The sequence below is a fragment of the Gopherus evgoodei genome, chromosome 7 (assembly GCF_007399415.2).
Source record: "Gopherus evgoodei ecotype Sinaloan lineage chromosome 7, rGopEvg1_v1.p, whole genome shotgun sequence".
Taxonomy (NCBI): Eukaryota; Metazoa; Chordata; order Testudines; family Testudinidae; genus Gopherus; species Gopherus evgoodei.
Window position 1 is genome coordinate 17,297,183 of NC_044328.1, and position 17,295 is coordinate 17,314,477.

Here is a 17,295-nt window from a genome sequence, read left to right on the forward strand (position 1 = left end):
CCAAAAGACACACCACAATCTTACGACTGTTATTTAAAGCCCTTCATAATTCTGTCCCGCAGTAGTCACTGTTAAAAACTAAACCTCTACCCACAGAAAAAAATTCCTTATATCTAGAAAAGAAATAACAGGGTAAAAGATGACTCTTTAATAACGATCACTTTACCTGCGTGACTGCCCTCAATTATTTCTCTTGCCCACAAGTCTGATCAGTCATAGCAGATTCACTCCTGGGGCTTGATGCTCATTTACACTAAAGGCCCTCAACACCACTCCAGCACCAAAAGTGGCCATAAAGTAACCTACATTTGCTCCCACTTTAAGGCCTCATTTTCCTTTCCAGAGTCAAGGAACCCAAGTATAGATGAGAATCAGGTCCTGTGATAGGGTCTTCTGTGGCTTTGCAGCCTAGTGGCTAGATCGCTGGTTTTCACTCTGTAAGGCTACGAGGAGTGGTAGGGAGACCCAGACCCTCCCTCTCCACTGGGTCTCAGACCAGGGCCCTGTGTAGGTCAACCCCTAAACGGGTGATGGGGTCTCCTTCCTGGTGGTGGGGGGGGGGGGCAAAAATCAGTACTTGGTTCTGCTAGTGAAGGCAGGGGGCCGGACTCAATGACCTTTCGAGGTCCCTTCCAGTTCTAGGAGATTGGTATATCTCCAATTATTATTTAGTTTGGGGCATGGCCCCAGTAGTCCAGTTGCCCCGCCCCTGAGGCTTATTTGCAGGTCCCTCGTGGCAAGGGAGCCCTTACTTGCCTCAAGTGGCTGTGCTGGCTGGCAGATTGCTGATCTGTCCTTTTGGGCATGCAGACAGAGAGCTTCTGCCTCCTCGCCAGTCAGCCCCAAACCGAGCCAGGTTCCTTTCTTTTCTCCCCACTCCAGGCCGGGCATTGGCTGCAGGTATAGTGGGGCCAGGCTAGCTAAACCCAAAGGTTTCTTTAACCCCTGCTATGCCAGACAGCAATTTCTCTGCTTCCTCGCAGGTCCTGAATTTTTAGTGTTGGTCATGATCAGCTCAATAGCAGAGCTTGCTTTGTTGGAGGACCTGAGCTGTGGAACTCTCTGCCACATGAAGTCTGTCTGAATCCCTCATTGGCTACTCTTAATCCATATTTGAGGTCCATTCATTGCAGCAATTCTTCTTTCACCACTTTTGGGGCCATTAAGTTGTTTTAAATACATTTTCCCCTGTATAGTGTGTTAACTGGAGTGTGTGGTTTGCCTGAGGGCAGGTTTGCCAGAGCCTTTGAGGGTTTCAGTTGGTATCTACTTGGGCAGGTTGTTCTTTAATGTTTTGTATTTTAAATGTGTGGTGTTTAATTGCAGCTGAGTAGGCACCATATTCAGCTCTTCAGGTAGATTCTTATATGGTGCTCTGAGTGGGTGAGCCCCAGCCTAGTGGTTAGAGTCTGTGGCGGCAGCCCCACCTAGTGATGGGGAAACCCAGGCCCTCCCACTCCACTGGGTTCCAATGCACCGTAAGGAAGGCACCCCCTACCTGCAGTCAGGGGTGCTGGAACAACTTGTATAGTGGGGGTGCTGAGAGCCATTGAATCAAACGGTAAACCCTGTATATGATGGAAACCACTTCAAGCCGGGGAGTGTGGCAGCACCCCTAGTTCCAGCACCTCTGCCTGCAGTCCAGCTAACTCTTCCCTGGGTCTCTTCCTACCACTCTGTCCCTGCTTTGGGTATGTTGTGGCTTGTGGTTCTTGCAACCCAGCCGCTGGAGGCTAGAGACTCCTGGCTTCATGGAGCAGCTCCCCCCACCCCCGGGGATACCCTCCTAGCATAGTCCTTCCATAGCAGCGAGCACTGGTCTGTCTCTCTCCACCTGCCCCCTTGCTGGGCTGCAGCATCTCCTTTTTAAGCCCCTCTTCCCACTGCAGCATGCCCATAGGCTTGCCAGGCTGGGGCCTCCCAGGCCCAGAATTGTTCCTGACCCCTCCCCACCACCTCCAGTGTGAGAGTACACTGGAGAGGCAGAGGTGAAAGTAAGCTGTTATGCGCTGGTACGGAGGACTGGTAAGAAAAGGAGAGAAAGAGAAGCCTGCTCCCTTCATAAGAATAGTTTAAACTCAGCTGTTCCCTGATGGTTCAGCCCCCAGGGCTAGGTTTCTGGCCTCCTTGTTAATTTCACTCACAGTAGCTGGCGGGAGGGGATCGAAGGGAGGGTGTGTTTGACCATGGCAGGGGCAGTCCCTGTCTGCCCCCAGGGATGAGGGGATCTCTCCTACTAATATACACAACAAATACAAGCATTTGGCTGAACAGCTTAAAACCTGAGCTAATAAAAGCAGGTGGAAGGGGAAAACTCACTGTCACATTGGTTTCTCGTCTCCTACCTCCCCCTCCTCCAGCCGGGCTGCAGACAAGGCTCTGAATTCCTCCCCATTCCCCGCAGCAGGGGTTTTCCTCTAGGCTCTAGCTTGCAGTAGACTGGCTGAGATGCCTGCTATTGCTGCCTGTAAAAGAACAGTTTAAACTCAGCTGTTCCCTGTGCAGTTCAGTGCCCAGAGTTAGGAGCCATTTCTGGCATCCTTGTTAATTTCACTCCCAGTTGTTGTTGCATGTGTGTGACCGTGGCAGGGGCAGTTCTTTTCTGCCCCTGGGATGAGGGGATCTCCTAAACACAATCAAGATCAGGAACCATTTCCAAGTTCAAATCTATCCCATTTCCTCCCCAGCAGAGGATCATGGTTGTGATGTCTAAATTGCTTGCAGATCCTCTTTGAAATGTTGCTGTTTAAAAAAAACAACACAAAAAACATGGAGAACATGGTGGAAAGATGTGTCATGATGATGAGGGTTTATTTTGGGCAAAGCAATTTTGCTGAAGCAACTAAAGATTTACAGGGAAAGCAATCCACCTTCTTTCTATATTGATTTAAACACCTGAAATGTCCTTAGGACAGCGGGTGCAATCTCAGATCTCTTTTTGTTTTGTCCTGCCTGCAGAGTGCAGAGGCTGAAATTGATAAAACTTTCTTTACATATCTTGTATATTTCGTAAGGCTATTCCAGTTGTCCTTCATTCACCCCTGACTTTCCCTTCCTCTCTTCCTCCTCCCCCGCCCCCCACTCCCACCCAGCTGGCTGGCTGTGGTTTTTGCCTTGGTTACTTACTCCTTGGCAGACCCAGCACAGCAGCACCTGCTGGCTCTCTGCAGGCAGCAGCCCACAGGGGCCGGGTGCTGGGGTCGCTGCTGGTTGGTTACAGGCTGCAGCTGCATTGTTTGTGACACATTCATACACATACACGTATATACAGTGTGTATGTGTATGTGTGAATGTGTGTGTCACAAACAATGCAGCGCCGACTGCCCCGACCCCAGCAACCGGCCCATACTATTGTATTTTAGTAATATTGGAGATCCCCTCAGCCAGGGGGCAGAAAAGAACTGCCCCTGCCATGGTCACACACAGCTTCCCCCTGCGCCCCCCAACAGCTGGGAGTGAAATTACCAATGATGCCAGAAACCTCTCTTAACCCTGGAGGCTGAACCATCAGGGAACAACTGAGTTAAACTGTTCTTATGCAGGAGACAGTCTCCCTGTTGCAAGCTAGAGGGAAGCCTCTGCAGCAGCTGCTGAGTGCCAGGCAGGGAGAAAGCACAAAGCCTAGCATCGGCAGCCTGGCTGGAGAAGTAGGAGGGAAGACACAGAGAAAAATGTGACAGTGAGTTTTCATTTTTTCAGGCTTATTCCAATAGTAAAGTTTTATTACAGACAGTACTGGTAGTAGTAATAGTAGCTTTATTTTCTCTATCTGTGTCATGCAAAGGAAGGGATCCATGAAGTATGCAGGAGAGGTGGGTGGGTTGCTTGCGACTGGACCATATGGGTAAGAAATGTAAATTACTTTCACCCCTGCCCAAACCCCAGGGCTCCCAGCCACCTCTGCAGCTGGTAGCTCCGGGGTTAATTTAAAGGGCCTGGCTCCTAGCTTCAGCCGAATCTCTGAGCCCTTTATATCCTGATTTAAAAGCCTCAGGATTTAAAGGCCCCACCTCTTCTGATAGAGGCCACGCCTCTTCCAGTTGAGGCCCCTTCCCCTCCGCAGGACTCTGGAGTAATGGTAAGTCCTTTAAGTTACTTTCACCCCTGTGGAGAGGTCAAACCAAACAAGGAACAATGGTCTCAAGTTGCAGTGCGGGAGGTCTAGGTTGGATATTAGGACAAACTATTTCACTAGGAGGATGGTGAAGCACTAGAATGGGTTACTTAGGGAGGTGGTGGAATCTCCATCCTTACAGGTTTTTAAGGCCCAGTTTGACAAAGCCCTGGCTGGGATGATTTAGTTGGGGTTGGTCCTGCTTTGAGCAGGGGGTTGGACTAGATGACCTCCTGAGGTCTCTTCCAACCCTAATCTTCTGTGATTCTATGAAATACAAATGAATGTATATAAAGTGTACCAAGTAAATATTTACACCCTTATAGAATAAATCACAAGCTCTTAACAAATCAGACCACAATACCACCCAAAGTTCAGTCTTTTTTGGGGTTTTTGGTATATTTATTCATTACCTCAAAATAGATAAAATCTGCTGGGCCGCTAGTTGAAACCAACCCATCTCTGTCACAACTAGAAATCGTTGCTATGTAGCGGCTGTTCAGCAGCTCATGTGAAACAAGTTGGTTGCATCAGTCCAGTCTGTTGCCAAGCTGAAAGGAGTCTACATCACTGGTAGTACCCCAATTGGCAGTGACAAAAGAAAGGCCAATGGTTAAATGGGCATGGAGACAATACCCCCTCTGCTGCACTAGATGTATCTTCTGGGGGCTGTGATGGTAAACATCCATGTACTACAGTGATGGGGACCATATAATTAGCCAGGTTGGATTAAGGGCGGTTCCTAGTCCTAAATGTTTTGTATGCATGTTTTTATTTAACATACAGAGAAAAGAGGTAGATTTGCCACAAGGGATCTGAATATCTGACACTAAAAAGGCCATGTATTTTTTCAGTAACTTCAGCATAGAGAAAATACTTTTGCCTGTAGGACTGGATGGCATAATGAAAAATTAGCTTCACTTCTCCTTATGCCAGTCATTACATGAATGCCCAGTAACAGCACTGAGATTTCACACTGTTATTGGCATTTTACCTTGTATTGCCATCATCAAACTGAGGTTTCAAATCAGCCTCCCAACCCCCTCATGATAAAACTAGCATATAAAACACAGCAGGCTTGTCGGGTTTTGCTAATCATCCTGGTTTTGGAGATCGTCCTGGCCTGGGTAGACAGCATAAAGACAGGAATCAAGGCAAGTGAAAAGCCTTTACTCGTGCAACCTGCACAATTACCAAACTATTCAGAGAAACCTTCCCTTTTAGCTTTTAACTCTGCCAGACGATCTACCCTGTCTCAGCTGTCTCAATGCATGATGTCCTTCAAACACCCTAGAATTAAATTTGGAGCCAGCAAGTGGTGCTGGCTTCATGAGAGAGGCTGAGAGCCGGAAGGTCAGGTAGATTAAAGCAGTTGATCAGCATCTTTTAACATAAAGACGTCACAGGCAAAATAGTAACACCATGTTGCATTTAGCTAAGAGCAAATCATTCATCAGAGAAGGCTGCTGCTTTTTATAGGATGGGACACAGAAGAGAAAAGAACTCACTGGCTATACCATGCATCAGTCACAGTTGTAACTAGGGACCTAGGAGCCCTTCCCAGATTGTGATGCAAATTAATGTCAAAAATGCATCATCCATTTTGTCTATATCAATATATATTTTAAATCAAATGCATTTTAAAAGTCCTTCTGCCCCATCGTGGTCAGGTACCCCCAACACAAAATTGAAGCTATCATTTCAGGTGGAGAGTTGTTTTTATAATGTACTGCACTGATTTGTGCTGCTACAGTTGAAAGCACATCTTGAGAATTTCTGTGAGGGTGGCTTTAAAAAAATAAAAAAGATTGATCCTAAAATCTTTGGCCCATTTATTCTCAGTGAGGCAGTTCCTACTCTGGTGTATTTTATCATAGCTCCATTGTTTACACAACCTGAGGATCTGCCCCCACAACTAATTAATAAATATTTATATAGTGCAGTAAGTTCCCATGGAGCTATATCATCATAGTGTTGGACACTCAAAAGTTTACAATCTACAGTAAACAAGGCATGAGGCAGTAGTTCAGGAAAGAGAGTGAAATCAAAGTTATCAGTGGTTAGAACAGGGGTCGGCAACCTTTCAGGAGTGGTGTGCCAAGTCTTCATTTATTTACTCTAATTTAAGGTTTTGCGTGTCAGTAATACATTTTAACATTTTTAGAAGGTCTTTTTCTATAGGTCTATAATATATAACTAAACAATTGTTGTAGGTAAAGTAAATAAGGTTTTAAAATTTTTTAAGAAACTTCATTTAAAATTAAATTAAAATGCAGAGTCCCCCGGGCCGGTGGCCAGGACCCGGGCAGTGTGGGTGCCACTGAAAATCAGCTCACGTGCCGACTTCGGCACGCGTGCCATAGGTTGCCTGCCCCTGGGTTAGACGGAAGAAAACATTCCTGGAATAAATTATTTTTACAATGGGGTCTGAAGAGGACCTCTGCAGCTAGTAGCTCTGGGGTGATTTAAAGGCTCTGAAGCTCCCAGGCACAACTGGAGCTCCAGGGCCTTCAAATCTTGAAAGTCCTCGCCTCTTCTGGTTGAGGCCTCGCCCCCACTCAGGACTCCAGTGACCTTGGTAAATCCTTTAAGTTACTTTCACCCCTGGATGGGGCGACCAGATCTACACACGGTATTCAGGATGTGGGCGTACCAAGCCCTTAAACGACAAAGCCGTTAGTCACAGAGGCAAGAGAATAGAGAAGTGAGCTAGTCATGATTCAGAAAGAACTCCCCTCTATCCCATATTGTGGAAAGGTTGTATTTACATGATCAGGAGTGCCCCAAATACTCCATCATTTTTGCAAAACTTACAAAGCTTTCAAGCTTTCCATGTAATATTCTGTTACCTGTTGAATCAACACCCTTTATTTAGTCTGCAAAATCATGTAGTATCCACCATACTCTCAATCTACGACTGCGTCTCTCCCAGCTCCCTAACAGTGAACTTGGCTCTGAATTAGTCACTCAACATGTCATGGCATCGAAAGTAGAATTATGTTAATCAGATTTTCTGAACAGATACTGAATCACAGTAAATACAGCACTGAGGGAAATCTCAGAAAAAACACCTGGGGTTTCAGCTTTAGAAGAATATTCATTCTCTGTGATTGCACAGCCTGTCTGATTGGGATAGACACAGGGCAGGAACTGTGATGAGAGTGAAACCCTTTATTATTGCTGATGTGGAAACTTTTATTTACACTTTTTTTTTTTTTTTTTACGCCCATTGTTTCCTGTGGTGGGGTCTAATCATGGGAGAAGAAGAAGGTGAAAAAGATAGAGAGAGAAAGAAAAGTTAGAATTAAAAATGCTGGGACAGAGAGAGAAAAAGAGAGACAGTATTAAAATACCCTCAGTAGACTGAGCTAGTCTAGATGTGAGAAATCATTTAGCATTACACAGCAAGACAATAATTACAGTGCATTTGGCTGTTTCCCTGCGCTGAAATGAGTGAGCCCATAGGTACTACAGCCTCTGGAGATCCCAGTAAGAAGCAGAGCTCTACTAAAGATGCTCTAGAAGACACTAGCGCTTGAGAGAGAATATGACTTAAAATCATTTGGGTACTGATTGTCCAAAACCTCATCTGATTGATTCCTGGACAGATGGCCCACTTGCCATTCTGCCTTGCCCTAAATTCTGGTAGGACTCTGTTTCCCCAGCCCATGCATTCTTTGTCCCCAGATCTTGGGTTCAAAAACATCTAATTGTAGATGACATTCATTCCAGTGCAGGTCCGTTGGTGGAATCTGTAGTGTAGTGAATGCTCAGAAGGATCAGATATTGTTACTACTGTGTCAGAACTGAAAAGCAAGGTGTGCAGGGAATGTGGTAAGGCAGGAGGAGTGTGGAGGATGATATAATTAGGTGGAGTTGTGGGGAAAAAGAGATGAAAAGGGGAGGGGAGCACAGAAACTAGAGAGGTGGGAGGTGATGTTAAACATGCTCACATGAGAGATTGTTCAGAGAAGGCAGTGATGCCAGCAGTGGAGTCCGTAAAGGTGATTTTGGGGGCAGGTCTCTGGTGGGGATGTGGGAGTGAGAGTGGCCCACACTCACCCCTGAGTCTTGTCTGCACGAGGACATTCAGGCAAGTTAAGGCGAATTAACTAAAGCCATGAAGTGAAAGCGCATAGCGCATTAAATCCCCGAGTGGATGCACTCATTCCGAAGCAAAGTGGCCTTTCAGTCAACAAAGGTCTCTCTATTTCTGAATGAGAGCATCCACACAGAAGGGAATTAACGTCACAACTTTCCTTAATTTGTCTCACCTCCCGGAGTAGAGAAATCCTGGGTGACTTTGTTTGACCTTGAGCATCAGCAGCAGTGCTTGGGAGGCTTTGTAACTCACCCAAGACTGGTCACAGTGGGAGCAGAGGCAGCAGCCTGCATAGATCCATGGTGCTTTGACTCCGGCTGGGATTGCAGAGACAGAATTCTGAACAACTTGTGCCCCATGGGCTCAGGGCTTTAGGAACTTTGCAGACTCTAGGCAGCTCAGTGTGGGGAGTGCCACGAAGCAGCTCACACTCGCCCACAGAGTCCTGGCTCTTCATCCTCAGTGGGGAACTATTTTTTTGTGATGAAGTGATGTATGAAAAAAATTGTATTATTTTCTATATAAATAGTTGTCGCTCACTTTTGAGACCGTCTGATGAAAACACTTCTTATTGTCTTGCAATCGACATTTTAAAATGGTATTTAGCAGCAATACAGGCTTCAGATTAATTCCAAACTGCCTCTTATTTTTTGCAATGAGAACAATCGGGCCCAAAGGAAAGGTGAGGGGCATGCGGAGGAGGAGCAAAGGAAAGAAAGACAAAAAAGATAAGAAAAGAATCTCTTCTTTGTATACTTGGGTGAATTGACTGAATTTTCTCTTGTTTTTTTGTTTTTGTTTTGTTTTTAAATGTATACTAACCCTACTCAGTAAGCAGTGATCCATGAGTGTAGCTCCTAAAGGCAATGCCACTTTGAGGTTATGGCTGTATGAGGTGGGGGACAGTGGTGTTGAATTTTGACCTCCAGATCCAAGCCTTCCTTAGGTTTGGGGCTTGGGTCAGATTCAAAATCGGAAGGGGCCTGTTATTCAGATGTGCCTCAGATGAAGTCTGAGGTGGTGGAAATGTCAGACAAATGTCTAATTTTCATGAATTCACTTTGGGTTGCAATGCCATGAGAAGAGCTCAGTTCAGCACTCTCAAACTTGTTGATCTTGTCTGGGGCTCAGACTGAACTCTAGGCTTCAATCATCCAGGTCTGGATCTAAACATAGCCTCCTTGACCTATCTCTGCCAATACAATTTTCAAATATCAGTGTAGCCTGGGCCTTTTTCTAGCAGAACACTGACTCTGACTGCCACTCTCACAGAGCTGCGATACTCAAAAGGTGTTTATGGAGGCTGTTACTGGCCTAATAGGTCTGAGTGAGAGGACAGCCCAGGTGCGGATTGGGCGTGGCACTGAAAAAGATTATAATCCTGACATCTCTTCTCCTTCTTCTGCAGGGGGTGGAGGAAAGCGCAAAGGCAAAAGCAAAAAGTGGAAGGAAATCTTGAAATTCCCTCACATTAGCCTGTGTGAAGATCTCCGAAGAACAATAGGTAAGAGGCCTATTCTCTTTTAGAAACATTTCAGAAACAAAGTACATATTCTCCACACCTGAGCAGCTTCCATTTAGCTCCTGTAACTTCATTGTGCAAACGATGCATTTTTCTGTGTCTGAAGGAGGCATTATAAACTAACATTGGTGTTCTGGTCATAAGATGCACTGACCATGACAACAGATGCCTTTGCAAGGCAGAGGACAAAGGCCAAGCCCCTCTGGTTGTGTATTCAGGCCCTGGCAGCCAAAGTGGACTTGCATTTACAAGGTGTATCTCCACTGGACAATTCAGGATACCTGTAACAGATTCTTTGGTTGGTTCATACGAGGGCCAACATTGTGCATAACAGGCTCTACCGAGTGGAAATGGATCCTTTTCTGCATCACCGGACATTGCCTTGAAAGAAGTAGCCCTATATCAGGGAGTCAGAGACTTGGCAAAAGCGGAGAGCCTTTCCGTGTGGTTCAACATTAATAATTTAGTTTATTCTGGAGGTAATATGCAAATAGTAAACACTTTGTACAGCCAAGCAGACTCGCTCAGCAGTAGCCATCCAGCATACATGTCACAGCACTGTCTTTATGCACTTTTATATAGGTCTTGTAAAACTTTTTTTTTAAGTTACTTTTATTGATGTGAAACAAATATTAAACAAAGGTTTGGCATTGGAGTTTCCAGTTGCTGTTTCCACAGAGTATAATCTCTCTTGCTCACGTCTGGAAATTTTCTTGACTGCATCATTACTGAGCAATGTTAATGAGCATATCCTTGTAAATTGCTGCTGGAAAGCATGATGTTACCGTTCCTGCAATAAGGGGTTAACTTTAGCAAGCGAAACTCCTATTTTTCCCCTCTGACGTAAATCCAGACACTGGCAATGAATAAGTGAAAGGCGAGAAATTGTAATAACTGAGATAGCAAATACCATAATTCGTCTGACTTTAGTGGCACTCATGGGACTTGACCAATGTGCTATAGCATGATTTATACTCCAGATTTGCTGAGTATTTATGCAGGGAAAATATGTGGAAAGTTATTAAACTGTTTTTATGGTCTCCTCCAGCAAATTTCACTTCCCTTGCTATGTGGTTGAAGGGAGCTAAAGAGGGGCAATGGACATTTAAAAAAAGAAAAGAAATAGCTCCTCTTCCAGTTCATGGACACTTACCTACTCTATATTCACGCAAACCTTGGAACAATTTCTGAAGGTACGGAACCTGCTGGGAGCAAGGGGGACTTAATATATTGTCATTTGCATATGGAATTATCTCTGCTATTCAATTAATCTTGGCTCCTAAAGGGGAAGGCTGTTCAGCATGAGACTTCCTGCTGCAGTGAAACACACAATAACCTTCAAGGAAGATCGTTAAAAAATTCAATCTGTCTCAACTTTTCTTGTTTCTGAAATACTATATGGGTGTCATTTCTGACATTTATTTGTAGCAGTTCCCTCCTGAAATTTGTTTTCTTTGTATCTTTTTATTAATGGACCAGAAAAAAAAATGCAGGCAGAAAGTTTCCCTTGGGGCGAAGTGGTCAGGTGTGGCTTTGCTGCAAAGATTATTTGTTGATTAAAAATTATAGTGATTGATGCATTTTTTGTACAGATGGAAATAAAAAGTCCAGATCCTGCCACCGTTATTCCTATTGAGTAGCACTTTACACATTGACTTTAATAAGACTTCAGAAGGACTTGGGCACTACTCAGCGTGAGTACTGGTATATCACAGTCTGGCCCTAAGCCTAATATATGACTGTTTAAGTTACTGAGGATGAAGATTGGATGGAGCAGTTCTTTTGGAGCTGTACTGCTTAGTTTTATATAATTTTGTGAGATCTTTAAACTGGACTTTTGGAAAAGATCTAGCAGTCCACATGACAATCTATTTCCAAATCACAGGTCCAATCCTGCAACCTTTCCACAGGGGAAAAACCTCATTGACTTTAGTGGTCTAATTGCATGAGGATCAGTTGCAGGGTCAGGCTCTTGAGATGGGAGGGCGGGGGGAAAAACAACCCTACATGTGACGGGCCACTGTGACAGGTTCTGTCACGGTGGCCTAGTCAAACAGGAGCTGTGCACAGCTAATTGCTTTGAGATACTGGTAGTGCGTTTTAAGCGTGTCTGGCTCAAGAAGGCAGGGTTCTGGAGTTCCAAGCTGGCAGGAAAAACAGGCTCAGAGGTAATTCCAGCTTGTCAGGTGACAGTCCCAAGGGGGTCTCTGTGACCAAACCCATCATGGTGTGTGTGTGTGTGTGTGTGTGTGTGTGTGTGTGTGTGTGTGTGTGTGTGTGTGTGTGTGTAAAAATGTCTACCTCTCAGTCTGAAAACTTTTTATTCTTTTGCACCCCACTAAGGTGTATTGAAAAGAAACCGTGTCTAAAAAGTGCAGTGTGAAAAGAAATCTGTAAGAAACAGGAAGGCTGAAATAAACCAAGGGTCTGCAACCTGTGTTGACACAATTATGAGTCAGTTCATACCTTTTGGTTCTCTCTGTGTTTACAGGAGACTCTGTGTTTGACTATCCATCATCTGGTGTCTTACTGAAAGATTTGCTTAATAACTCCTCCCCCACCACTTCTTCTCATATACAAATATCTAAATTTCAGTGAGTAGCAATTTTTTGGATAAATCAACGAACAATGGGAACATCTTTACGAAAGTGCCATTTAGCCAAGAAGCCGTTTCTTGGGTCAGATGTCAAAACAGCATTTATTTATTTATTTATTTACTTACTTATTTATTTACCGTTACTATTTTATTTTGTCCTAAGTACATAGCGCCTCTCACCAGGAAACTGTCTGGCCTGTATTGTGTGCTAATTACATGGGCAAGTGGAACAGCAGCGCTGTTCAGAATGATGCCACAGTAATGCCTTTACATGCTCTGAATGGGGCTAGTATATTTAGTATGAATGGCTAATGTATGTTTCTGTTTGCAACCCTCTTCATGAGTCCAAAATAAGGAGAAGCAAATTGCATTAAAACAACTAGCATTTCCAAGAGGAGTCTGAAGTATTATTTCCCTTTCCATGGATGAAAACATGTAGTTCAGACATTCACAACAATCAATCCTATTACAGATACTATTTGTAAATTATATACTACTATTTTTATAACCTGCAGAGAATAGTTTAGCAAAACAGGAGTTTTTAGGGGAAATTAGCTACATGCATCTTTAAAAAGCCCTGCTTTGATAAATGTAACCTCAGTAAGTATTTACAAGTTAGTAATGGCACTAACAGAATAATTAGACGGCTACAAATACAAGAAAATTTCAGAAAAAGCCCTAATTTTGAAGGCTGGAGTGCCTTTTTGATGATGAAAGATTGTTAATGTCTGCAAATATTTCTGAATGACGCAAAAGGTTCTGTGGGTTAAAAGTGTGGAATTTTTATTTATTTTGCTCAGACCCATTCTGTGCTTTATTCTTTCATAAAAAACTGGTTGGGTGAAAGAGTTGATTATTCTGATCTTTGGCAAATTTTCTTTCGTAACTGTCCAAAAGCTATATAATAAATCAAGATTTTTACCCAGAGATTGAAGTTTATGGGGACGCTGTGCCACAGAATGCGTCTGCTGTTTATGTTACGTTACACTGATTTGTTGCATTACACCAGATTGGCTGTCAAAAAATTTAGCTTGTGGCATACTAGATTTATTGCAAAAACTTTAACTCCTTCAGTAAAGAGGATTCTTGTCATGCATTATAGGCAATAAGAAGGCTAACTCTGGTGTTTTTATCTTGTTTCAGCTTTAGACTTAGAGAGGTTTATAATCAAAAAGATCAACACTAACTTTGCTTTACTACTTGTCATGCTTGTTTTAAACAATAATTATAATTCTTCCTCTTCCAGTTAACCTGTTGCAAGTCATACGTGTCCATCTTGGTCAGGGTAAAATTAACTTTGAAGTTTTTGGGCAGGGATGAGTTCAGTGTTGTTAAAAATACTCTCCTCTGTGTAAGAGATTTTGTAGGCAGGATGAATAGAGTAAGTTGGTCCATATTCAAACCATATCATTCAAAGGCTGGCTTTTTTGTGAAAGTTAGTTTAAAAAAAAAAAGTCCATGCTTTTTTAAAACATGATCAAGACCTTCAGAAGAGTGACCTTTTCAGATATTTTGGCTTTTATGAGTCTTAATGAAGTACCATTAACAATTCTGTGATGCCTTCACTCCAAAGATCTCAAAGCACTTTAGAAATATATTCATGAATGAAACCTCGTTAAACTCTGTGAGGAAGGGAAGTACTATTACACCCTCTTTACAGACGGGGAACCTGTGGTAGAGAGGTTTGTCCAAGGTTGCCGAGCAATAAATCAGTGCAGAGGCAGGAATAGAATCCACATCACATATGCTTCAACTACCACACCATCCTTCTGGTTTTCACTGTCATAAGAATCATGCCTTGGTGCAGAGCATTCCCCTGAAAGAACTGGTCTCTGTAAAGAGGCTTCCAAGCCTGCAGAAAATCTGCATTATTTCCTTACCTTTTTTAATTGAATTGTTTAAGGTATCTGGCTCACAGACTGAAGTTTGCTGATAATCCACAGACCAGGTACTGCACAGGCAAAAGAAATGCAAGTGTCCCTACTTCACTTCCTGCCCCCACTCTCCTGCCCACTGTGCACCTTCAACCTGGTTTTATGGGTCTTTAAGGATGAAAGGGCAATTTAGTCTGCATGGTCAATTTTACCATTGGCCACCTCTGCTGGTTAATAGCAATTGTGTAGATATTTAGCAATGTGGACAACTCATAGACTTTAAGGTCAGAAGGGACCATTATGATCGTCTAGTCTGACCTCCTGCACAATGCAGGCCACAGAATCTCACCACCCACTCCTGTAACAACCCCCTAACCTAAGTCTGAGTTATTGAAGTCTTCAAATTGTGGTTTAAAGACCTCAAGGTGCAGAGAATCTTCCAGCAAGTGACCCGTGCCCCATGCTGCAGAGGAAGGCGAAAAACCCCCAGGGCCTCTGCTAATCTGCCCTGGAGGAAAATTCTTTCCCGACCCCAAATATGGCGATCAGCTAAACCCTGAGCATGTGGGCAAGCCAGCACCAGCCAGCAGCCAGGAAAGAATTCTCTGTAGTAACTCAGATCCCACACTATCTAGTGTCCCATCACAGGCCATTGGGCATATTTACTGCTAATAATCAAAGACCAGTTCCCCTCTGGGAACTGCCCTGAGCCCAGCAACTCTTTTTGTATAAGCTACTAACCAGCTACAAGATAGTACCCACTTTCAGTCACTACAATTCATGGCCTGAGTCCTGCAATCTGATCCACATGGGGAGACCCCAGGCCCCTGCTCCGGCTTGGGTGTAAGGTTCCACGCAGATCAAATTGCAGGACCAGAGCCTTAGTTAGTTACCTCAGACACTTTCTGTTCCCAGATTGAATGACTTAAGTAAACAGCCAACATTGTGAAAACTGCACATTTTACAATCAAACTCACGATTCAGGAACTAGCATTTGAGTGTAAAATTAACTCTGTGAGCCTTGGTGTTCACAGAGCTCAAATACTGAAATGGTCACAGAAATAATGTACAAAAAGGTAGCAATCTGGGACTGGCTTTTTGTTCTGTGGTTGTACAGAGGTCCTGGTCCATAACATGGGCTCCTATGCACTATGATAATAGAAATAAATAATAATCAAAATTCACTTTCAAATCTAATCATAGCCATGTCCATTTTTTCCCTCTCAACTATTTCTTTAATTCAAACGTTCATAATGACTGAAGACTGAGGTAAAGAATTGCAACTGTCTTTCCATTTTGAATTTTTATGATCATTTTATAAAATTAGTGATCAAATATTATAAGTAGGGCTAGCCTAACATTTTCCATCAAAACTATATTTTGATGGAAAATTGAGTTTTTGACTAAACAAAATTTTTCCAAGTTTAGGTTCTGCTTTGCTTGAAATTTTCAGGGTTTTTTTTTTTTCCCAGCAAATCAAAATTTTCCATTGACAATGTCTATGGTCTTTTTTTATTTTCATCAAAACGTTTCATGAGGCTGTGGAATGGGGAGGAATATTTTCTGACCAGCTCTAATTATAAGATTGAAGTTTTGTGATAAACAGGACAAACCAGAAAATATGGTAACTTTTACATTATGTCTGCCCCAGGCCTCCAGACATGTAGGCATACACTTAACTTCACACGTGAGCCTCTGATGTCAGTGGTTTCCTCACGTGCTTATATTTGAGCATGATTGTAAGTCCTTGCAGGATTGAGGCCTCTGATACTAGGAGTGATTTGGTTTCCACTGGAGTTGGTGAAGCTCTTTGGATAAAAGGCACTATGCAGGGCCGGCGCTTCCATTGAGGCGAACTAGGCAATCGCCTAGGGCACCAGGATTTTCAGGGGCATTTTGCTGGGGGCGGGGGCGGCAGGCAGCTCCAGTGGACCTGCCACAGTCGTGCCTGCGGAGGGTCCGTTGGTCTGCGGCTCCAGTGGACCTCCTGCAGGCACGGCTGCAGTAGGTCCACCGGAGCCGCAGACCAACGGACCTTCCGCAGAAATGGCTGCGGCAGCTCCACTGGAGCCGCCGGAGCGGTGCGCGGGGCAGTGAAATGGCCGTGCGCCTAGAGCGCGAAAAACTCTAGCGCCGGTCCCGGCACTATGTAGGTAATAAATACTACAGAATAATCAGACAATTATTGAATTCACTAAAATATCTATACCCAAAGAATTTCAAGAAAACAATGACTTTCCTCCACATCACCTCAGGCCTAAATTGCAAACACTTATAAACATGTGTAATTTTACTCACATGAGTAGTCCCGTTGAATTCATTTGACATCAACTGGGACTTCATGTTGGTAGCACTATGCCCCATGTGGAAGTATGTGTAGATTCAGGCCCTGAAGTAGCTAGCTACAGGATGTGTTTTACGCAGCCGTGGTATAATCAATGAAGAGGGCTGGACTTGCACCTGGAGCACCCCTCGGCACAGAGCTCCAGGGTCTCCCTGCCACCTGTGGCGGCTTGGAGCTCCTGACTGCTGCAGGTGGCGGGGGTACCCCACCACTTCTAACTTTTAACAGACGTCCCAATGCCCACACACACAGCCCCACTACAACTTCCCAGCAACCCAACGCACAGACCTCCCCCACTGCCCAGCACCTCCACAAACACTGCACTGCCCAGGTCCCCCCATGCCCTCACTGCCCAGAACTCTCCCAGACCCCCCCCCAGCCCCCAAGAAATCCACTCTCCCAAGCCCTGCCCTTGGCTGCACTCACTGGCCTCGCTGGGAGGTGACCTTGTCCACCAGGCTGAGTGAGGAGCAGCAGGGCTGCATGGGGCCGTTTCCCCCTCATCTGGTCCCGCCCCTGCCAGGACCCAGGAGTGGCAAAATTTGGATTTTTAGGCACCCCTAGAGTGCTGGCACTCCTAGACATGAGCCTACTTTACGTAATGGGAAATCCGGCCCTGGCAATGAACATACTGTGAACTTCCTGCCTGTCATGATAGGTAATTGAGAATCCCACACAATGATCTACCATGTTGAGTTGTCCTTTCTGGAAGAACTACATCTAAAAGGCTTGATGTCTGGGCT

General features: G+C 44.3%; 1 protein-coding gene across 2 annotated transcripts in view; it reads left to right on the forward strand.

Annotated features, from left to right (window-relative positions):
* GRK5 (G protein-coupled receptor kinase 5) overlaps positions 1–17,295 on the forward strand; it is a 232,529-nt gene that overhangs the window by 91,510 nt on the left and 123,724 nt on the right. For both annotated transcript variants that reach the window (XM_030570339.1, XM_030570336.1), the window contains exon 2: positions 9,625–9,720. In XM_030570339.1, coding sequence (XP_030426199.1) covers positions 9,625–9,720 — 96 coding nt within the window. The remainder of the gene's footprint in view (positions 1–9,624; positions 9,721–17,295) is intronic.